This window comes from Nyctereutes procyonoides, unplaced genomic scaffold, assembly GCF_905146905.1.
Source record: "Nyctereutes procyonoides isolate TBG_1078 unplaced genomic scaffold, NYPRO_anot_genome, whole genome shotgun sequence".
Classification (NCBI taxonomy): Eukaryota; Metazoa; Chordata; class Mammalia; order Carnivora; family Canidae; genus Nyctereutes; species Nyctereutes procyonoides.
The window spans coordinates 2,223,676-2,245,047 of record NW_026575040.1 but is presented as its reverse complement, the minus strand read 5'-3'; the positions used below and the strand labels follow the sequence as shown (position 1 = coordinate 2,245,047).

The window sequence follows — 21,372 nt, the reverse complement described above, 5'->3', positions numbered from 1 at the left end:
CCCCCCCCCCCCGTGACTATCATAAATAAATAAAAAAAATTTTTTTAAAAAAAGAAATTACCCAATATGAACAGAGAGTAGCTTGGAAAATAAACACACAGAAAACAATAAAACAGCCTCTGGGGCCTGCAGGACTGTAAGTAAGATTTAATATTAACGTCATCAGAGTCCTAGAAGGTAAGGAGAAAGAGGGTGGGACAGAAAAAGTATGCAAAGAAATGATGGCTAAAAATGTCCCTCCTATGGCAAAAGACCTAAACCTACAGAGTCAAGCTGAATGAATCTCATACAGGGTAAACCCAAAGAAATCATGGCAAGGTACCTTATGCCACAAACTTCTGAAAACTAAAGAACAGGGGATCCTGGGTGGCTCAGTGGTTTAGTGCCTGCCTTGGGCTCAGGGTGTGACCCTAGGGTCCCGGGATCGAGTCCCATGTCAGGCTCCCTGCATGGAGCCTGCCTCTCCCTCTGCCTGTGTCTCTGCCTTCCTCTGTGTATGTCTCATGAATAAATAAAATCTTAAAAAAAAAAAACAAAGAACAGACAAAAATCTTGAAAGCTGCAAGTGAGAAATAACTTACAGGGGAAAAGACAATTCAAATGAGTGGATTTCTTCTCAGACACCACAGAGGCCAAAAGGAAGGACAACATTTTTCAGGTCCTGAAAGTGTCAACTGGGAATTCTGTGTCCAGTGAACAGAACCGCAGGAGTCGGAGGCAACCAAGATATGCTCAGATGAAGGATAACGGATTTGTCACCAGCAGACCCAACCTAAAAATCAAAAGGCGAAAGGAGGAAATGATAAGGAATCTTGGAACATCAGGGAGGAAGAACAACAGAAGGAGTGGAGTTACGGACACAGACTGTCCTTGAGCATTTTAAGTTCTGTTCAAGGGTTGGAGCAAAACCTGTAACGTTGTTGGATGTGGTTCTCCAAGTTTGTAGAGGAAATAGGTCAGATTATCGTAAACAGGAAAGGGTAAAAGAAGGTAAGGTTTCTACACTTAGAATGTCCACACCAGTGAACTGTGACAGGTATGCGTGTGTAACCTCTAGAACAACGACTTCAAAGGCTGTGCAATGCACTACACTCAAAAACAGTACTGAGAAGTCCTACTGGGGTCCTGCACGTTCAGGTAGCCCGCGGGAGAGCAAGAAGACGACAAAAAAATGAGAAGTGGAATCAACAGAAATAAAGTAGCAGAAAGTCACAAGGGAATTGTAAGTCTCCTCAAACGTTTAACATTAGCTGGATTTCCCAGGTAGCGTCCCCTCTTCTGTGGTGTCACAGAATCCCACAGGTACTTCTCTCCTTACTGTCATAATGTGACATTGTGATCGTGTTTATACCCATTTGCCACTTTTACCCTCCTGAGTTTCTTAAGAATGGGAATTGCATTCTTGTGTGCGGAGTCCTGGTGCCTAACAAGCCCTCCTTTGGTAAATGGGGCGGAAGATAGAGACAGCGGCGGATTTACAGATGTTGAATGTAAAAAAAATCCAGGAGTCTGTAATAGAAAAGACTCTAAAAGAGACAAAGTCCTGACCCCCACCCCCCCTTGAAAAAAATCCCAAATGAGTCCTACTTTGTCACTCTTGGTTGTTACTGCACCCAATTCTTCTTAGTCTGAAAATCGATCACTAGTGGGAAGGAATTCAGAATTTATCCTGCCTTTGTAACACTGCAGGAGAACCAGAGAGCTCTTCTTCTTTTTTTTTTTTTTTAATTTTTTTTATTTATGATAGTCACAGAGAGAGAGAGAGAGAGGGAGGCAGAGACACAGGCAGAGGGAGAAGCAGGCTCCATGCCCCGGGAGCCCGACGTGGGATTCGATCCAGGGTCTCCAGGATCGCATTCTGGGCCAAAGGCAGGCGCCAAACCTCTGCGCCACCCAGGGATCCCCCAGAAAGCTCTTCTTTACGGAAGAATTCCAGCCCAGATACAAAGAAGGACGGAAGCACCGTTTTTGTAATTCCCGGTTAAATTCTTGGTTGAGGCAGGGCTCCTCAGGGGAATAAAGCCTCCAGGTGGGGGGTGTATGTGCTGGGAACGGCGCGGTGCTGGGGCCCGGAGGCCTCCCGAGCCTTGCAGCCCGTCACCTGGCGGCGGGCAGACGCGGGCTGGGCTGCGGGGTGGGCTGCGGGCTCGACTGCGGGCTGTCCTGCAGCCGCTCCGCCCGCTGCCCCTGCGAGGCTCTAGCCCGGGTGGGGGCCCCCAGCGGGCCGGCTGCGGTGGGCTCTGCTCCCGCAGGGGGTGTCGCCGGCAGGCAGTGACGGCGCTTCTGTTAACGTGTCACGTCTGACTGCCTGGACCCTCGGGGGCCGCGCCGGGTCCCCAGGGCCTGCAGCTGCAGGTGCCTCGGCCCGGGCGCCCTGGGGACCTTGCCGCCGCGTCCGGGCGGAGCCTTGCCCCGCCACTGCACGGCCGCCATCCGAACCTCAGACCTGACCCCCGCGGGCGCCGGGCAGCGGGAAGCCGGGTTCCTGGGCCACCGCCCGGCCGGGTGCCTGCCCCCGCGGCCTTTCCCGCTCCCGGGCGCCCACCCCGCCCGGAAACTACACTTCCCGGCGGGCCCTGCGCGGCGACCTCGGCTCCCGGCGTGCTCTTCGACGCGGCCCGGTCCCCGGGAACCCGCCCGGGGCTCAGAACCCGGGCCGCGGGGCGGGGAGCAGGTGCGGGCCGGGGGTGCAGCGGGGCTGGGGGGTGGGGGGCGCCCCGGGCTGGCGGAGGACGGGGCGGGGAGCAGGTGGGGGTCCGGGGTGCAGCGGGGCTGGGGGGTGGGGGGGCGCCCCGGGCTGGCGGAGGACGGGGCGGGGAGCAGGTGGGGGTCCGGGGTGCAGCGGGGCTGGGGGGTGGGGGGCGCCCCGGGCTGGCGGAGGACGGGGCGGGGAGCAGGTGGGGGTCCGGGGTGCAGCGGGGCTGGGGGGTGGGGGGGCGCCCCGGGCTGGCGGAGGACGGGGCGGGGAGCAGGTGGGGGTCCGGGGTGCAGCGGGGCTGGGGGGTGGGGGGCGCCCCGGGCTGGCGGAGGACGGGGCGGGGAGCAGGTGGGGGTCCGGGGTGCAGCGGGGCTGGGGGGTGGGGGGCGCCCCGGGCTGGCGGAGGACGGGGCGGGGAGCAGGTGGGGGTCCGGGGTGCAGCGGGGCTGGGGGGTGGGGGGCGCCCCGGGCTGGCGGAGGACGGGCCGAGGGGCTGGGAGAGGAGAGGAGGGCACCTTGTCCCAGAGGATCGAACCCTTTGGGGCGCTGAGCCAAGAGGGGACAGGGGTGCGGGACCTGCCCTCCCTGGCTCGGTGCCTCTCTCGGGACCCCCTCCCCCCAACCTGGCCTTGACCTGGGCAGGCCCCGGAGGAGAGCGGCCGACTGTCCCGCTCGCCGGAGGGGCTTCCCGGGGCCTGGGCGCTGACCTGGGCCCTGCCTGCGCCCCCAGGACCGAGGCCTGCGGCTCCCCGCGAGGTGCGCCTGGACGCGTCTCCCTCGTCCCCGTCCGCGTCCTCGCTCGGCTCTGACGGTGGGTGGCGGCGGCGGGGTCCTCGCGGGTCCTCCCGGGGTCGGGGGTCGGGGTTCGGGGCCCTGCTGGGGATCGGCCGCAGGCGGGCGCTGGAAGTGCAGCCCGGAGCCCCGGAGCTCGCCCTGGGCAGGGGGGGGGGGGCGGGTGCCTGCGGGGCCGTGTTGTACTGAACGCCGCGGGCTCGGGTTAAGCGAGGGGGACCCCTCCCGGCCTGGGCTCCCCGCGCCCGGCGCACCCCCTGCCCGCGCGGCCCCTTTTGTGAGGTGCGGGGCCAGAGGCCGCGCCAGCTGACGGCGGCCCCGGTGCTGCCCGCAGGCGGCCTGCGCCCAGGATGCCCGAGGGCCCCGAGCTGCACCTGGCCAGCCGCTTTGTGAACGCGGCGTGCGCGGGCCTGGTGTTCGGCGGCGCCGTGGAGACGTCGCGCTGCAGCCGCGGCCCCGCGGTGCCCTTCGAGAGCAGCGCCTACCGCATCTCGGCCTCGGCGCGCGGCAAGGAGCTGCGCCTGGCGCTGCGCCCCCTGCCCGGGGCCCAGCCCGCGCGGGAGCCGCTGGCCCTGGTCTTCCGATTCGGCATGACGGGTTCCTTCCGCCTGGCGCCCGGGGACGAGCTGCCCGCCCACGCGCACCTGCGCTTCTACACGGCGCCGCCGGGCCCGCGGCTCGCGCTCTGCTTCGTGGACGCCCGCCGCTTCGGCCGCTGGCACCTCGGGGGCGAGTGGCAGCCAGGCCGCGGGCCCTGCGTCTTGCTGGAGTACGAGCGGTTCAGGTGGGCGCGGGGGGCGCGGGGGGCGCGGCGCCAGGTGCCAGGTGCCACGAGCACACGCGCGGTCCCGGGCCGGCTCTGCCCGCCCCCCCAGCCCCTTCGTGTGACTCTGGGGACCCTGGGGACCGCTCCCTGAGCTAACGGGTGTGGCGCCCCAAACGGATGTGGGGAAGACGAGACCGGCAGCGGGAGTCCAGTCTCAGCCGCGCTCAGCGTGGCGCGGCGGTGGGGCTGACAGCAGCGGGGCTCCCACAGCCTAGGAGGGGGGACGCGGAGCAGGAAGGCAGAAGGCAGCGCAGGGAGCTGCTGCGGCTTCTGAGCGGGTTTGGGGTCTCCCACCCTCTGCCCGCCCCTGTCCGTGACAGTCCCCTGGTCTCTGCGAGGGGAAGCAGCCCCACCTGGGACATGATGCGGCCACCGAGGAGGGCAGGTGCCATACCCTTCCCCTCCGCTAAAGGGGGAGCGTGTAGGGGTTTCTTTCGGGCCAAGCCCTCTTCCGGGTGCTGGGGGGCAGCAGTGACCAGGATGGACCAGGACGCTGCTGCCACCGGGCTGAAGTGCGGAGAGGGCGGGGAAGGAGGAAACTAAGTAGATGGACTCAAGTAGACACATGCCTGAAGGAAAAGCCCAAGGTAGAGAGTGACTGGTGGGGGGGGGGGGAGCGCTCTGGGCGACACCAGCCGGCTGAGGAGCAGGAGCCAGCCCTGCAAAGCTTTAGAGGGAGAGCACTGTGGGCGATGAGCCCCCTCGGAGGCCTGCGTGGGCTGGGCAGGCCCGCCCTACCTAGCGCCGCTGGGCTTTGCCTCGGTCCCTACACCTGCCGCTGGTTATGGTGGCTCCGGTGTCTTGAGCACGACAGAGGCCACTGGGTTCCTGCCGGCCTTGCCAGGCTCCCGCGAGCGCACCCCAGGGAAGCGTCTGTCGTCCTGGATTACTCCCATCCTCTCTCCTGGAGTCATGCCCCGGCGACGTCCTGAGGTTTGTCTCACATGACAAGCCCTCGGGCTGCCCTCTTGTCCTCCGAGCTGGGGAGCACTGGGGCTCTGTTCCCTTCGCGGCCGGCCGCTGAGGCCTGTCACCCTGTCCCCCAAACTCTGGGCTTCTGGCCTCTGCTGCTGAGCCGGCCCACTGCGATCCCCTCCCACAAAGAAACTAGATGCGCTTCCTGTTGTGGGTGGGGAGTGATCTGTGATCCCTGCAGGCGCCGGAGCCAGGACTTGTCACCGCAGCCCTGCTCAGAGCTGCTACTAGCTTCCCTGCAGGTCCTGAGAGAAGGCGCCCAGCAGGGCCAGACGCCCCGCCCTACCCCTCAAGGCCCAGGGGGTGCACCCCGCGCCCTGGGCCCCGCTCCGGGGCGGCCCTGCGGCCTTTGGTGCCGGACGCGCAGGGTCTACGTCTGGGCGTTTCCTGGAACACGCTGCTGCTCACTGGCAGCCTCACCTCTGTAGAGTTCGAATCTCCTGCTGGTGCTCCCCTGGGCCAGGGCGTGGATCCCACTGCCAGAGCGGCCCTGAGGTGGGGCGGGGGCACCACGCTCCTTCCCCTTGCTCCCAGGCCCACGCATGCGCAGCAGCCCCCGGCTGTGTCCCTCCAGGGAGAACGTGTTACGAAACCTGGCGGACAAGGCCTTTGAGCAGCCCATCTGCGAGGCCCTCCTGGACCAGAGGTTCTTCAATGGCATCGGCAACTACCTCCGGGCGGAGATCCTGCACCGGTCAGCAGGCCACCCCGGGGCCGGTGGGGGGGGGGGCGGCGTTCCCACGTGCCCGCTGCTTAGCTGGCTCCCTCTCCACCCACTGCAGCCTGGGGATACCCCCGTTCGAGAAGGCCCGCACGGTGCTGGAGGCGCTGCGGCAGCGCAGGCCGGTGAGGGCACGGGCACGCAGGGCCCGGTGGGCTGTGGTCTCCAGTGTGGCTCACGCAGGCCCCTCTGGGCTTTGGGCCCATTGCCCTGCGTCCGCGCCATGGGGGGCTGATGGTGGGTTCCCGAGTCCCCCCTAGCTCAGCCGCCTCTGCCCCTCCTCCAGAGCCCGGAGCAGACCCTGAGCCAGAAGATCAGGGCTAAGCTGCAGAGCCCGGACCTGTTGGAACTATGTCACTCGGTGCCCAAGGAAGTGGTCCAGCTGGGTGAGGCCCGCAGCCGCGGGGGCTAGCCACCCCTGCTTCAGCATGTCGGTGGTCGTCGGGTGGCTGCGGGTGGCCGGCAGCTGCTGTCCTGCCTGCGCCGGCAGGAGCCACAGCCCGAGGGCGCCTGGATGAGGGGAGCCTTGACCCCTGACTCAGCCCATCAGCTATGGGGCTGAGGTCTGGGCCAGGTCGGCCAGGCTCTCCCTCCTCGCAGCCGGGGTCCACCCTCTGACTTTGGCCTGGTCCCTCTGTCCCACAGGGGGCAAAGGGTACGGGCCCGAGAGTGGAGAGGAGGACTTTGCTGCCTTTCGAGCATGGCTGCGGTGCTACGGCGTGCCGGGCATGAGCTCTCTGCGGGACCGGCGAGGCCGGACCATCTGGTTCCAGGTTTGGGGCCTCATCTCACATATAGGCAAATGGAGACCCAGGAAGCTAGTGGGGGGGGGGGGGCAGGAGAGCTGGGGTCTCCCAGGTGACGTCCAGGGCCTGTCGAGGCCCCCAAGGGTCACACTGTGCCTGGTGGCCCAGGCCCGCCCCATGTAGGCCCCTCCTCCTCGGTAGTGCAGCCGGAGGCAGGGTGGCCTCTCCCCTGGAGAGCACGGGGCGGCCAGAGGGAGCTGACTGGAAGGACAGGTGCGAGCTCTGCCCCACCCCACTCCCCAGGAAAACTGCCCCTGCCCCAACCAGGTTGCTTCCTGAATTCTCATTCCATTTTAGGGGGATCCTGGGCCCCTGGCACCCAAAGGTAAGATCCCTAACGTGATAAGCTAAGAGAGCAGGAAGGACTAGTTGCTTGCAGGAGCTACATCACCCTTCTCCATCCCAGTCCCTGCTCCACCCCCGGGAGTCACCCCATAGTGGGAGTCTGCAGAGGGGGCTGAGGCCACAGGACCCTCCAACCCCAGTGTCCGTGTCCTACAGGAGGAAAGTCCCGCAAGAAGAAATCCAAGGGAGCGCAGCAGGGGCCGGAGCACAGGACGGAGGTATGGCTCCCTGCTCCTACCTCCTCCCTGCACCCTCCCCGCCTTCCCTTGACTGTGAGGGGCAACCGTGGGTCCTAATCCACCTCTGGACTGCCCACTGAGCCCCTTGGGGACCTGTGTCTCCTCTACTCAGGACCCTCTCCTTCCAAGCGCGGCCCATTCCAGGTCACGTGGGGCACAGAGAGGCCCTCCTGAGCAAGGTACAGCCCAGCAGCCAGAGGGGACCAGCCTCCAGCAGGACCCAGAAGTGCCCCCAGCCCCCGTGAAGGGGAGGAGGAGGAGGCAACCAGCAGCCTCGGGTGGGCCTTCCTCAGGTTCCCCTGGGGAAGAGGTTCCCCTGGGGAGAGGAGGGGGTGGCCCACGCACAGAGGTGGGGGCGGGGAGGCCGCAGGAGCAGTCCTCCTCCTGGTCTGAGCTGCTGTCCCACCTGTCCTCCTCCCAGGCCACCAAAGACCTCAAAGGATCAAGGCTGACACCCCGTCCTTGGAGAAGGAGGGGATGTCAGCCTCTTAGCAGGAGGGCCTCCCCGCTGGCGTCCACCTCCTGCCCCTGCAGAGCCCAGGGGCCCGGGTAGCTGGCTGCAAGCAGGCCCTAGCTGCTGGGGGCTGGGGGCCCCTGGCCGTGTAGCTCTTCCCTGCCCCGCTATGATGTTTTTGAGTATACCCCCACCTTCTCCATTTTTTAAGCCCATACAAAAGATGCTGTGATTTTTTTTTATAAACGAATAAACTTGAATTTCTTGGTGGCACTTCTTGGGCTGGCTGCAGAAGGTCTGGGAAGGCCAAGCTGGGAGCACCTGCTGCCTGGCCTTGGGAGACCAGAGAGCCACTGGGGCAGACCATCCCAGTCCCCGAGGCCGGAGGACGGTACCGCCAAGAGGTGGTGTAGACACCCGGGCCCAGGCAGCGGGCGCCCACAGCCTTTCCAGTCCAGAGTTCCCAGCACGGCCACCAGTCACTGCCCAACTGTTGGGAGGCCAGGGACCCCCCCCCCCATCTGGGCCTCCTCTCAGCCAGCTCTGGTCACCGATATCCCCAATCTCTGGGGGTGGGGGGTGTCTGCAACCCAGACCCTGCACACGCGTAAGCTCCGATCGTGCCCTGCCCCCCAGCCCCCCAGGACAGGCCCTGGGGGAGTGCGCAGGCACTACTATGGCGGGGCTCCTGAGTCATGGGTTTATTGTTCAGGAGGGGAGGCAGGAGCCAGGAACCCCCGAAGCCCTCCACGCTCACAACCCCAGGGGCAGGGTCTCGGTGCGGGCGGGCCCCAGCACCAGCAGCAGGGACTGCACTTGGAAGGGAGAAAAGGTGAGCTTCAGACGGGCGTCCCGAAGGGGCAGGTGGCCAGCAGGGTCGCGCCGCTCCAGGAGGTCGCAGCTGCAGAACAGAGGCGAGGCGGTGGCATGAGGGCCCCGCACGGGCAGGGCAGGACGGGGCTCCCACCCCCTGCGGGCCCCCACGCACAGGACCGCCTCCTGAACCGGCAGCGACGTGTGCAGCCAGCAGTCCACGTGGCTGCCGTGGGCCTCGTACAGCCGGAGCACCAGCGTGCGGCCCTGCCGGCTGCTCTCCGCCTGCGGGGAAGGGGGTGGGGCGGCCGGTGGGTGGGGTGGTGGGCGGACCCCGCCGCTGGCCCCGCCCGCCCCGCCGCTGGCCCCGCCCGCCCCGCCCCTTGCCTGTTTGACCGCCTCCAGCACGACGGCCGGCGACGACAGGGAGAAGGCGCTCCAGGCGGCGGCGGGCGCGGGGCCCGGGGCGGGCAGCGCCAGGAGCGGGAAGTTGAGGCTGTAGGCCGCGCGGATGACGCCCGCGTCCTGGAGGGAGCCTGGAAGCGCGGTGGGGGGGGGGGCGTGGGTGCGCTGCGGAGAGGAGGCTCGGAGGAGGGCGGGCGGGCTCCTGGCCCCTCGCTCACCCTTGTGAGGCATCAGCGCGTAGGTGAACTCGTGGCGGCCCATGTCGGCGGAGGCGTCGGGGGCTTTAGGTGCCCGCAAGCTGCGGTGCGGGGGGCGCGCATGGGCCGCAAGCCCCCAAGACCTGCGCCCTGCCGCGCCCCGCCCCGCCGCGCCCGCGGGCCCCACTCACAGTGAGAGGCTGAGGACGCTGCCTCTGACCGAGGCCCCGTACTTGCAGTCGTTGAGCAGCGCCAGCCCGAAGCCGTGCTCCGACAGGTCCATCCAGCGGTGCGCCCACACCTGGAGGCAGACCCCGGCCCTGCTCGGTGGCCCTGCGGCCTCCCGTGCCCAGGGCGCCTGTCGCTACAATGAGGGCCAGCTCTGGGACCCCACAGGGGCTCGGTTCCCACCGCAGGAGCCTGGGCACTCCGTCCCACCTGTCTAGGCCTCAGGTCCTCCTCTGTCAAAGGGGTCACCCCACCCATGGGTACGGGTGTCAGACTGAACACAGCACCTAACACAGGCCCAGCAAACATGGATTCCCGCCCTCCTGACCACACTGCGCTAGTCTCCTCTCCACCAGGCAGGATCCTGCGCCCCACACCCCGAGTCAGACCTCAAATCGAGCCCAGTCCCAAGAGGTGTTGTGGTGGGTGGGCCGCTGCAGGTGCCCGAACTGGACCTCATAGGTGGCCTGGGGGCTCCGCACCCGCGCAGGGAACTCCACCTTCAGGAACTTGTGGGCCTCGTGCCAGTGCACCTGGGGTGGAAGGACAGACATGCAGGCCGGGCGATCCTTCCTCACCAGCCGCACACCCGAGGGAGGCCGCCACCCGGCCCTCTGGTACCTCGGTGTGAAAGCGGACATAGGGGCAGCCGACGTCCAGCACGACCTCCTGGCTGAGCCGGCTGTTGGGGCTGATCTGCAGCAGGAACCAGGCACTGCCCCGCATGCCGCCCTCGGCGCCCACCGCCAAGGTCCCCGCCTGGCCCAGCACGGGCTTCCTGAGGGTGTGGGGTGGCGGGGCTGAGCCAGGGCAGGCGGGGGCAGGGGCCACTCCACCCTGGTCCTGCCCGCACCTTACCGTGTCTCCAGATGATAGTCCATGACATCCCATGCGTCCCAGTATAGAGGGACGTCATCAAACAGCACAAACTGGTTCCCCACGGCGCCCTCAGCAATGGCCTCCCTGGAAGGATGCAGAGACTGGTGCTTCAGAACTTTATGACCATGGTCTCTCCAGCTGCCTGAGGTGGGGTGGGGGCCAGGAAAGTAGGCCCCGGGAACCAGGGGCCTTGGCCCAGCCTGCCCTGCCCCGTGTGGGTCCAGAGCCACCGAGGGCTGCTCTGGCAGTACTGTGGCCTGGGGACAGAGGGAACGGGGTCTGGGAGCCACCTGCCAGGCAGAAGAAGGCAGTGAGGAGTCAGCACCTGCCGGAGGCCACCAGCACCAGGGACGTCAGGCAACCAGTTGGGTCCAGCCTCACTCGGATGATGCCATTGTCCAGAGTCACAGAACCGTCAGTCTTGGTGGGAGAGGTCCTGCAGCTGAGTCTGCAGGGTCTTCCCACAGCTGAGAGTACCCGTGGCCCACCCACCCTCATGGCTTGCTCCGCCTAGGGAGCTCAGAACCCTCACATGTTAGGGATGGCCCGGGGCGGCCGTACTCACCTCTTGCACCACGAATACAGGCTGCTGGGGCTGCACAGGCTGCAGTGAGGTGGGGGCAGGAGCAGGAGCATAGCCCATGCTGGGCACTGTCACCAGGGCTGGGCATGATGCCTGGGCATCAGTGCAGCCCTCCCTGACCTCTGGGGGCCCAGCTTGAGGGCTGGGTGGGGCACGTGGCTCCTCCCGCCCCCTCCCCTCTCATGGGGGGGACCCCAGGGTGGTACCCCCACCCTCCTGCAGCAGCCACAGCCTTCCCCCGGCTCCTACCTAGGCTGTGAGCCCCACCAGAGCGGGGCAGGGCCAACACTTCGGTGCGCTCCCAAGGCAGCGTGTTGACGATGAGGAGGCCTTCGGGCCCTGGCTCCCCCATGCACAGGGCTGCAGCTGCGGCACTGAGCAGCATGTTGCCACGGGAACGGATATCTGAGGACAGGCTGGCTGGTCAGGGGCAGGTGGTAGGTTTGGGATGACCCCTGAGGATCCCACAGGACACTCTGGGCTCCGCCCTGGGCGTCGGGGACAGGGACAGCAGCGGGAATGTCATCGGCCTCACCCTCGTAGTGGCACATGGCTTCCTCTGCTACCAGCTGGATGCAGCTTCCGGTCACCACGTCATGGAACTGGTTGAGGAGCAGGAGCCTGCAGGAGCCAAGCGCAGGGATGGGAATGCGGGGAAGCCAGGAGGGCAGCCACAGAGGTGTCGGGGGAGGTCAGGGTGGCGGCAGGCCGAAGCCGGACTGACCTCCACAAGTCCCGCAGCTGGGCAGCCGGGTACAGGAACTGGGCACTGCGGGCCAAGGCCAGGCTGCTGAGCAGCTCCACGTCGTGCAGGATCCGCTCACACTCCCGGTTCCCCTTCTTGATCTGAGCAGGGTGGGGGCATCTGTCCCAGGGCACCTTCCAAAGCCCTCAGGTGCTCAGAGCCCTGCAGTTCCCTGGGGCCGCCAGCATAAAGCCTCTCCTGGCTGGCCTGGCCCCACACTTCTCCCTTCAAGCCTCTCCTGGCTGGCCTGGCCCCACACTTCTCCCTTCGTCCCGTGGCTGCTTTCCTCAGGGACACTCCGCCCGCCTCCTGGGCCCCTGGCCCAGCTACTCCTCCCCGGGGGCCTGTCGCTGCTGGGACTGGGCTCGGGGAGCAGCTCCCGACCTGCGCATGGGTGGTGTAGGTGCCTTGGTGCAGCTCCAGGAAGAGCTCCCCGACCCACGTGCACAGCTGGCCTGAATCACCCTCCAGGGCGGAGAAGAGTCGCCCCGGAGAAGACAGCTGCACCCTGAGGGAGCCCACAGCCTGGGTTGCTGGACCTTGCGGTGCCACGTGGCTCACCCTCCCACCATGTCAGAGGGGACAAGAGATCCGGCCGCGACAGACAAGAGGCCCTCCTGCCCCCCCCCCATGCCCCCTGTCCACACGGAGCCAGTTCCAGACACACCAGGAGACTTCCGGGGGTGGTACTTAAGCCCCCTCCCACTGCAGCTCTTCCCCAGGGAGGTCCGGGGAGGAGGGGCCCAACCTCTGAGTGGAAAGCGGGGCTGTGGGCAAGGGCAAGGTCAGCGCTGAGGCTGCTGGGGGGCCAGGCCAGACCTGGGAAGCCCGTCTGTATTGTGCAGCCGCTTCATCCGGTCCACCATGGTCTGTGTGGGGCCACCGCCCCCGTCCCCGAAGCCGAAGAGGAAGGCACTGTGGTTGGTCCGCCCCTTGTCCCGGTTTTTGACCATGGTCTTCAGCACCTGGAGGCGGGCACAGGGCAACACAGGTCAGCCCAGGACAGGACACCCAGCCCTCTCCAGCCTGCCGCCCCCCGCCCGGCGCCCCCCGGGTGCCCCCTCACCTCCTCCACATTGCCCTGCATCCCATAGGAGTCACCAGGTGGGAAGTGGGCGAGCACGCGGGAGCCATCCAGCCCCTCCCAGAAAAAAGTATGGTGCTGGGGGCAGAGGGACAGGCGAGGGCCAGAGTCAGAGCCGAGGCCGGGCTGGGCACTACGGACCTGCCCTGCCTGTCGCATGCTCGTGGGGAAGGCACAGCCCCTCGGGTGGGGGTTGGGTGGCCAGCCCAGGACCCTTTGTAAGCCAGGGGAGACATGACCAGGCCGGGCGGGGACCCAGGTCCCTCGCAGTCTGCTCACCGGAAAGGAGTTCACCAAGCTCCAGCTCAGTTTTTGGGACAGGAAGCGCGTGATGCCGCAGCCGCGCATGATCTGGGGGAGCTGTGCCGAGTAGCCAAACGTGTCTGGGAGCCAGAACTGTGGGGAGGAGGCCTCTGGGATACGGAGCCCGGGCCTGGGGCTCTTGGTGAAGCAGCCCCAGGCGTCGGCCTCTCGCGGCTCATGCGATGCTTCAGTCCCACCTGCCCGCAGCAGCGGCAGCTCCCGGCCTACCTCCGAGCACATTTTCCCAAACTCCTGCAGGAAGAAGTTCTGGCCCTGTAGGAACTGTCTCACCATGGCCTCTCCGCTGGGAAGGTTCCCGTCCTGGAAGTGAGTAAAGACGCAGGCAGCGCACGTCACGTAGGTGGGGAATGGCCAGGAGCCGGGGGCAGGCCCAGCCCGCTCAACACACCCAGGGCTCTCACAGGTTTACGGTCCGTGCCCAGGGACGTCCGGCTCTGCGCTGCGGGCCCAGCAGTCTACCTGCTGGAGGGGGTTCCCAGGCGGGCTTCCCTGCCACCGTGCTTGAGATCCTCCGCCCCCCTGGGTCCCGGGCCCTGGGATTCCAGGAACTAACAGTGCTGCCTCAGGGAGGGTATGAAGGGCCTGCAGAAAGCCACCTGCTGGCAAAGCCAAGGACAGGCGGCTACAGCCGAGGGGTACACACTGCACTTACCATCTCCACCCAGGTGCCCCCCACAGGCACAAACTGCCCTCGGCAGGCAAACTCCTGGAGCCGGGCATGCAGGCCAGGGTAGTGGCTCTTCACCCACTCGAGCTGCTGTGCCTGCGGAGCAGGTGGGGCCCATGCTGGGTCAAGGGTGACAAGGACCCCACCCAAGCCTGAGCATCCGGAGCACTGGGCAGCTGAGGTGGGGAAGAGTCCTCCTCCTCAGGTGTGAGACAAACCCTCAGGACCTCAGCCTCAGACCCCTCGGGGGCCAGGTGCCCCGCACAGCTGCGCTCTGACCTGGGAGCAGGCAAAGACGAAGTCCGGGTTCTGCTCCATGAGCTGCACAGCTGTTGTCCAGCTCCGGGCACATTTTCGCACAGTCTCCTTGAAGGGCCAAAGCCAGGCTGGCAGGAGAGGGGGGCGGAGGTGGAAGGAAGGCAGCAGGGTTCCCAGCTCCCCACAGATCTCCAGCCTCACCTCTGCCCCCCCCCAACCCCGCCGGGCCCAGCCTAGACCTCCAGAGGGCTATCCTCCCCCAACCCGGGCCCCTTTCCCAGCAAGGCCCTTTGGCATCCCTCCTGAGCTTTCACTTCAAGACACTCCTGCAAGGTGGGAGTAGGGGGTGGGCAAAGGAGGCGGTCAGTTTAAAGGTCAGAACATGGAGGCCCAGGCTCCGGAATAGCCTCACCCTGAGGCTGAGACCCCACTCCCGAAAGGATCCTACAAAAGGTGACAGGGATTAGCACACTGATGGATATCCCAGAAGAGGGCGCACACCGTCCCCACATGGGTGTGCGTGCCCAGGCCAGCCATCCTGACCACTAGGCCCCGGCTCCTTCCTTACCGGCGGGGAACTGCCACGGTCCACTGCGGACCTCGGCACAGCACAGAAAACCCTTGTTCTACGGTTCAGAGAGGTTGGCTGTGTCAGAACTCGCACCTCGAGAGCTTGGTAAAAATGCAGGTTTCCCAAGGTGCCTGGGTGGCTCAGTGGGTTAAGTGTCTAGGTCATGGTCCCAGGTCATGGGATGGGGCCCTGCCTCGGGCTTCCTGCTCAGCGAGGAGTCTGTTCTCCCTCTACCTCTGCCCCTACCCCTGGTCATGTTTCCTTCTCTTTCAAATTATAAAATAAAATTAAAAATCTTTTTAAAAATGCAGATTTCCCACAAACCTCACAGATGCTGCAAACTCCTCAAGTTCAAAGCTGACTCCTGGTACCCCTGCCCTGGAAACTAGCCCCTGCGCTGTAGCCCCATCTCCATTATTTCTACATCACTCCTCTCTGAGGACGTGTAGATACTTGTCAAACTCTCCCTCGTTCTCACTCGGTTCAGAAGTCACCTCCTCCACGAAGCCTGTCTGGAGTCCTCCTGACCCATCAGGCTAAGTGCTTATTTTACAGTCACTGGTCTCTATAATCTTACCTCCCAGTACCCAGCAAGGGCCACACGGGGCATCAGATTTTGTTGAAAGAAATAAATGCAGCCACACCTAGCAAAGCCTGCAGTTCAGTTCCCTTGCCCAATTTTACAAATGGGGGAAACTGAGGTCCAAGGTGGGGCAAGGGCTTGCTGGGGATGAGACAGTGCTTCCAGGGCAGGGCCAGGGCTTCAGGGGCACTCCCGCCTCGCCCTGCCAGCCCGGCCAGCTGCAGCCCTACCTGTATCAATGTGGCAGTGCCCCACAGCATGGATGGTGTGCTGACTTTCTCCTCCGCGTTGGCCGAAGAACTGGGATGCCAGGGCCTGGGCCACAGGGAAGGTCTCAGGCTGGGCAGGGTCACACACGTTCACCATCTGGTTGGCTGTGTACAGGGCCTGGAAGCTGCGCTGGTTGTCCTCCCCAAGGCCCTGCAGCGGGGTTCCGCCCCTTAGTCCCCGTCTGGGGCCAGCGGGGGTCTCCAGAATCAGGCCCCAGCTGGTCTGTCAACAGTTCTCAGTAGAGCTCCTCCCAACCTCCCACCTGTTGCTCCTCCTGGGTCCCCCTGCTAAGTCTTCCTCCTCCCCTTTGCATAGGAAGCCCTTCAGTACTCAGGCAGGCAGGAGCCGCCTCCCTGTTCTGGATTCCCAGACCCCAACTGCCCGATCCAAGGAACGGCCTGCTCCCAGGGGCCAGGAAGGGCTCTAGAGTTAGCTGGTGGGCCAGGGATGTCCAGTACCTTGGCTATGCCCAGCAGCAGCTCCAGATCCACCAGGAGACTGTGGACATCCCGGTAGAACACGGCCAGCTCAGCCCGGCTCACCTGGAACTTCTTCTCTGGGTCAGGGGCTGCAATCATGGATTCCTTTCCGGCCCCCAGGAGCCCATTACAGGCTACTTCCACATAGAGGGTCAGGCTACAAAGGTGGGGAGGCAGCCTCAGGCTGAGGGCCCGGACAAGACCCTGGGGGCTCGGGGCGGGAGGACCATGGAGGCATCCGCCGACCCCCCAGGATCCACCACCCAGAAGATCCCACATGTCAGGCTGACTGGGCAAGAGGGTCCTGTCCTGCTGATGAGCCTTCTGCCTCATAACCGAGCTGGGAACCGTGTGAACTAAGCTGCTGCTCAGCCTTTTATTTCCATTTCCACAACTGTTTTTACAGAACCCTCTTCACTTATTAAAAACGTGTTTGGATCCCCCAGGTCCAGTCTTTGAGGGCAAAGACCCAGTGGCCAAGAGGGTGGGCCATTCTTTGGAGCGGCGCGGTAGCCTGTGCTGTGTTCCACCCAGCCTTCAGAGAGCAACGGGGACTTCCTTGGAGAGGCCTGCCCTACCCTCCTCCCACCCCTCTCCCAAGTCTGGGACAGCTTTCCCATATTGAGCTCCGGGTATTGCTTTTAGAGGCCCCCTGGTTTTGCAATTATGTAAGTATCTGTGAGTCGCCCCTGCTGTCAGGGACTATACTACTTGCCATCACAGGGCCGGTATCTGGAAGCATCAGATACGGCACTCAACAAATATTAAAAAAACAATAATATGATGTCTGAGCTTTGTTTTTTATTTTGTTTTGTTTTTAAAGATTTTATTTATTTATTCATGACACAGAGGGAGGGAGAGAGAGAGAGAGAGAGAGAGAGAGAGAGAGAGGCAGAGACACAGGCAGAGGGAGAAGCAGGCTCCATGCAGGGAGCCTGACGCCGGACTCAATCCCGGGACCCTGGGGTCAAATCCTGAGCTGAAGGAGACACCCAACCACTGAGCCAGCTCCCCAGGTGCCCCTCTGTCTGAGTTTTGAATGGTGGCATAAAATGTCCATGTTATGATATGAGACAAGAAAAAACCAGGATACAAAGTGTCAAAGAAATACAACCTTAAGGAAGAACTATTCCTAAATGGGTTTCTGAGGCGAATGCTGAACTATTAATAATGGTCATCTCTAGGTTCTCGGTGGTGGGATAATGGGAGTCATTAACTTCTTTGTGCTTTTCTGTATTGACCACAAGAAGGCAGACAGTATCTTTCTAGTCAGGGGAATAAACCCTACTCTTTAAAAACAGATTGTGAGATCGGAGGAAGCCTGTGTTGGAGGTGGCCATTGCTGGGTCACTGAGGGCCTCAGCTCCTGCTCACCCACTGGGGCCCTCCCTCCCCCACAGGGGGTCGAGCAGGGCACAGGGACTCACTCACCTCCGGGGGTCTCCTTCCTCTAGCTTGTCAGTCAGGACATAGCTGGTCTTCTCCCCCTCTTTGGTCAAACCCTGGTGAGGAGTGGAGTGAAAGAGAGGCCCTGAGGCTTTTGGACAGTTCAGGTGAAACAGAAGCTGAGCAAAGTCAGGCCTCTGTGCCTAGGCCCCAGCCATGGCTCCTCTCTCCTAAGAAAGGCCAAGATTGACAAATCCCGGACCCCTGGTAGCCAGTGCCCAACTCCCATGGCAGCCAGAGTGCCATGATCACCAAATGGCACCTGTTTCCAGCAGAAAAGCCGCTGTTCTCATGGGAAGGGTCTGGGGGAGGTAGCAGGAGGTCTGGGTATGGCTTCTGGGGCCCTCTGTACCACTGAATGAGTATCTGAAGAACTATACGAAGTCAGATGCAGGGTTGCCTCATTCTTTGCCGTATCCCCAGTGCTTAGCATAGGGCCTGGCCCAGAGACAGCACTCAGGAGACTTCAGCTTAGCCAGTGGAAGGAGACAGAGAGGGAGGGAAGGGTTTGCTATCTTTCTATACAAAAAGAACAACAGTCCTCACCTGAGACGGGAAGTTAGTCTAATTGGAATGGAAGCTGAGCAAGTGAACTGACCTCTATATATCTCAGTTTCCTTATCTGTAAATGGGGATAAAGACCCACCACATATGATTATAGAGATTAAACCTGGTGTGGCTGGATGCATAAAGGAGACACTTAATAGCTGTTCTGTCTGGGGAATTGGGGAAGCTGTGACAGAGAGATTAATTACTTCAGGGGAAGAGGACTTAAGCTTTTACCTCATATCATCCAGAACTGTTTGAAAGTTTCCCTCCGTAAGTCTATGCTACATATATTAAAAACTAAGAATAGGGGTGCCTGAGTGGCTCAGTGGGTTCAGTGTCCGACTCATGAGCTTAGGGCTGTGAGATGGAGCCCCCATGGGGCTCAGCACTGGGCTGGGAGCCTGCTTGCGATTCTCTTCCTCTCCCTCAGCCCCTCCTGCCTCTAAAAAAACAAAACAAAACAAAAATTAACTAAAAATAAAAAGTGATATGGTCTGCAAAGCCAGTAGTCTGGTACCTGGCACCAAGGAGAGGATTAATAGATGGATCTGCGGTATCTCTTATCATTGTACCCGATTAGCAAGTATTTTCAGGCCAGAATGGGCAAGTGGCCAGTCAGTGGCAGCGCTGGTTTAGCACTGATTATGTTAGGACCCCTAGCCATCCGTTCAGCTTCCCAATATGAGAGGGACCTACTACATGAGGGCCCAAGCAGCAACCTCCCCAGTCTTGAAATCCTGATAGCCTGCAGGCAGAGCCACTGCGCTGTGGCTTCTTCACAGGCCTGGGCTGGCATGCAGCCACACCTGTCCCTGGGCTACGGCTACTTACTTGGACAGGCTGTCCGTCTCGCCACACCAGGCCTTCTCCATCACTTTCCCAAAGAAGGTGTACTTCCTGACCCACCCATGCCTCCGGGATGGTCAGCTCTACCCGAAACCAACAGGTCCACCATCTGCAAGACAGCCATCGTGGTGGACCTAAGGGTGGTAGCTCTGCCTTTCCGCCAGACTCCCTCGGATTGAGGGTCAGCGGGGACCAAGCATCTGCAGCAGCATCACCAGGTATGCAGCTCGGACTGGCAAGAACAGAGCAATGTGGTGGGCAGAAGGGTGACGGGAAGGCAGAGGTGTCAGGGGTCTGGTCTCGGTCCTGTGTGTCTGATGGAGGGGTGTCTAGGTGTACCAGGTGGGGGGAGGATAAGGAGGGGGGGAGGGGGAAGAGGAGGTAGGGGGAAGGAGGGGAAGGGGGAAGGGGGAAGGGGGAGGAGGAGAGGAGGGGGAGAAGGGGGGAGGAGGAGGAGGGAGAAGGAGGGAGAGGAGGGGGGAGGAGGGAGAGGAGGGGGGAGGAGGGAGAGGAGGGGGGAGGAGGAGAGGAGGGGGAGGCGGAGGGGGAGGAGGGGGGAGGAGGAGAGGAGGGGGAGGGGGAGAGGAGGGGGAGGGAAAAAGTGGAGGGGGGGGGAAGGGGGAGGAGGAGGCGGAGGGGAGGCGGAGGGGGAGGAGCAGGGGGAGGGGGGAGGCGGCGGCGGGGAGTTAGCCCCCGTCCCCGCCCCAGCCGGGTGCCGCTGGCCGGGTGTCTGCCCAGGGGGCTGCCGTGGGGGCGCGGCCCCTCAGCGGCGTGGGGTGAGCTGCCCGCGGACCCCGCCCCCCCGCCCCGTCACGCACGTGGGTCCGAAGCTGTCGCCGACCTGCGCGGGGCGGAAGTGCTGGCGCACGGCCTCCGGGTAGGGCAGCCTGTCGGGCGTCAGGAAGCTGGACAGCGCGGCCAGCGGGCAGGTGTCCCCGAGGAGCCTGTGCAGGACGGACGGAGGGAGGGGCCGCGGCGCGCGCTGCAGGTGGGCCCGGGCCGCCCCTCCCCCCGCTTCGCCCCGCCCCTCGCCCCCCGCCCCCCGGGCCTCCCCGCGGGCCCCACCTGCCGCGGAGGTTACAGTCGGCGAAGTAGCGCGGCGACACGAACTTCTCCACGCGCTCCAGCGTGGCGCGCCAGTGCTTCAGGGCCGGGGCCGCCATCGCCGCCGCCGCCGCCGCCGCCGCCGCCGCCCGCGCCCCCCCGGAAGGCCCGGCCCCGCGGCGGCCGGCGCAGCGCACGGCCGGGGCCCCAAGGTTCCGGCGGCGCCCGGCCCCCCGCCCGGACGGCTTTGCCGGGAGCACCGGCTCGCAGGGCAGCGCGGCGAGGCCAGAGGCCCCCGGGCGCGCCCTCCCCGCGGCCGCTCGCCGGGCTGCGCCGCCCCGCTGGGACGCCAGGCGCTGCGGGGCCGGAGACCGTGACCAAGAAAGAGGTTCACTCCTTAGCCCTGCTATCTTAATGGAAACACGGACCAAGTTCACATTTCCAGCGCAGATCGCAGGGAAAGCGGGCGGAGCGCAGAACGCGAACGGGAGGCACCGCAGGTGGCCGGCTGATGGGCCGCTGCGCCCCGAGCCCGGGGCTGGGATACCCCCGCCGGGCGGGGCCCCCTCTTTCGGCGGTCCTGGCGGGCCGGGTTTCTCCCGACCTGGGCCCCGAAGCCAGACGCCGACCTGCAGGTGGGTGCTCTGCACGTGACCCCAGGAGCGCCGGCGGCTGGGGCGGGCCCCCGCCGGACCCCATCACCTCCCCCCAGGATTCCAAGTCAGCTTGACCTAGAGTGCGCGGGGAGGGGGGGTGGTGAGCTACTGCTGGAAGAGCCGCAACATCTTTCCCCGTAATGTATTGCTGTGCCTCCAAGTCAGGCCCTGGCCCAGCCTCCCCCTACAACCTCCTCCTCCAGGGCTCCTGGACCACCCCTATTCAGACTCTCCTGTTCCCCCTGCAACAAAAAAGTCTAAGATTGGGTAAGTCTATACCATGTGTTTTTGAAGTTCAGAAGCCTCCAAATTTGTAGTCTTTGGTGGTGGTGGTGGGGGGGGTTTAAGGAAACAAAACCCACACAAAACACTTGATTACAACAGACGAGGGTAATGGTTGATGGAGAATAAATCTATCACAGTACTGGGGGGGGGGGGGGATTCTGTTGGTCTCTGTTCAGAGACTCCAGGCTGAAGACATAAAAATCCTAAATCACTGTTTAAATGTCTGGTCTGCCGCTCTAAACCTATGTAATTAAAAATATATTGCAGTAGCAAATCTCTCTCCCAACCCCATTTATACCACACACCTGTACACATTTCTTTCAGATACTGGTTTGGTATTTAAGTTGTTCACCCCCATTTCCAATTAAGGATAAGAAAAACAATACACAAAAAATGCAAACTAAATAGCTGGACAACTACCCAAATAGAAAATACTTCCAAACAGTTGAAATAAGGGGGAAAACATGTACTAAAAGAATGAAGTACTCTATTTTAGAAATTTGGAATATTTTGACTTGGGACAAATGCAATGAACTGTTAACTATTTAAAGCAAATTCATTTGTGCTGAGGATTAAGGAACTGAAGCCCAAATCCCCAATCCAC

General features: G+C 63.2%; 2 protein-coding genes across 7 annotated transcripts; one reads left to right on the top strand and one right to left on the bottom strand.

Annotated features, from left to right (window-relative positions):
* Positions 1-2,551: 2,551 nt before the first annotated feature.
* Positions 2,552-8,129, top strand: NEIL1 (nei like DNA glycosylase 1). 3 transcript variants are annotated; one of them, XM_055319847.1, is made up of 11 exons: positions 2,552-2,674; positions 3,429-3,509; positions 3,825-4,274; positions 5,866-5,985; positions 6,074-6,137; positions 6,299-6,398; positions 6,658-6,785; positions 7,116-7,143; positions 7,320-7,381; positions 7,515-7,680; positions 7,824-8,129. In XM_055319847.1, the coding sequence occupies exons 3-11, from the start codon at positions 3,841-3,843 to the stop codon at positions 7,892-7,894; spliced, it is 1,173 nt and encodes a 390-aa protein (XP_055175822.1). In that variant the 5' UTR covers positions 2,552-2,674; positions 3,429-3,509; positions 3,825-3,840; the 3' UTR covers positions 7,895-8,129. The 3 variants fall into 3 exon arrangements, with proteins under 3 accessions (XP_055175822.1, XP_055175824.1, XP_055175823.1); XM_055319848.1 differs by having other exon boundaries at positions 2,601-2,674; positions 3,341-3,509; XM_055319849.1 differs by lacking the exon at positions 7,116-7,143.
* Positions 8,130-8,207: 78 nt separating this feature from the next.
* MAN2C1 (mannosidase alpha class 2C member 1) lies at positions 8,208-19,983 on the bottom strand. Of its 4 annotated transcripts, none has more exons than XM_055319846.1 (26): positions 19,849-19,983; positions 19,602-19,727; positions 18,769-18,892; positions 17,374-17,444; positions 15,922-16,099; positions 15,424-15,613; positions 14,061-14,167; positions 13,767-13,877; positions 13,322-13,414; positions 13,070-13,186; positions 12,773-12,868; positions 12,526-12,671; positions 12,091-12,214; positions 11,686-11,807; positions 11,497-11,582; positions 11,211-11,366; positions 10,944-11,054; positions 10,704-10,845; positions 10,358-10,462; positions 10,121-10,277; positions 9,889-10,032; positions 9,463-9,572; positions 9,293-9,372; positions 9,057-9,205; positions 8,845-8,954; positions 8,543-8,757 (listed from the first exon to the last, which is right to left on the bottom strand). In XM_055319846.1, exons 1-26 carry the CDS (start codon positions 19,944-19,946, stop codon positions 8,610-8,612), a joined length of 3,201 nt encoding a protein of 1,066 aa, XP_055175821.1. In that variant the 5' UTR covers positions 19,947-19,983; the 3' UTR covers positions 8,543-8,609. The 4 variants fall into 4 exon arrangements, with proteins under 4 accessions (XP_055175818.1, XP_055175820.1, XP_055175821.1 ...); XM_055319844.1 differs by having other exon boundaries at positions 10,704-10,798; positions 10,944-11,041; XM_055319843.1 differs by lacking the exon at positions 8,845-8,954 and having other exon boundaries at positions 8,208-8,757; positions 10,704-10,798; positions 10,944-11,041.
* Positions 19,984-21,372: the final 1,389 nt, after the last annotated feature.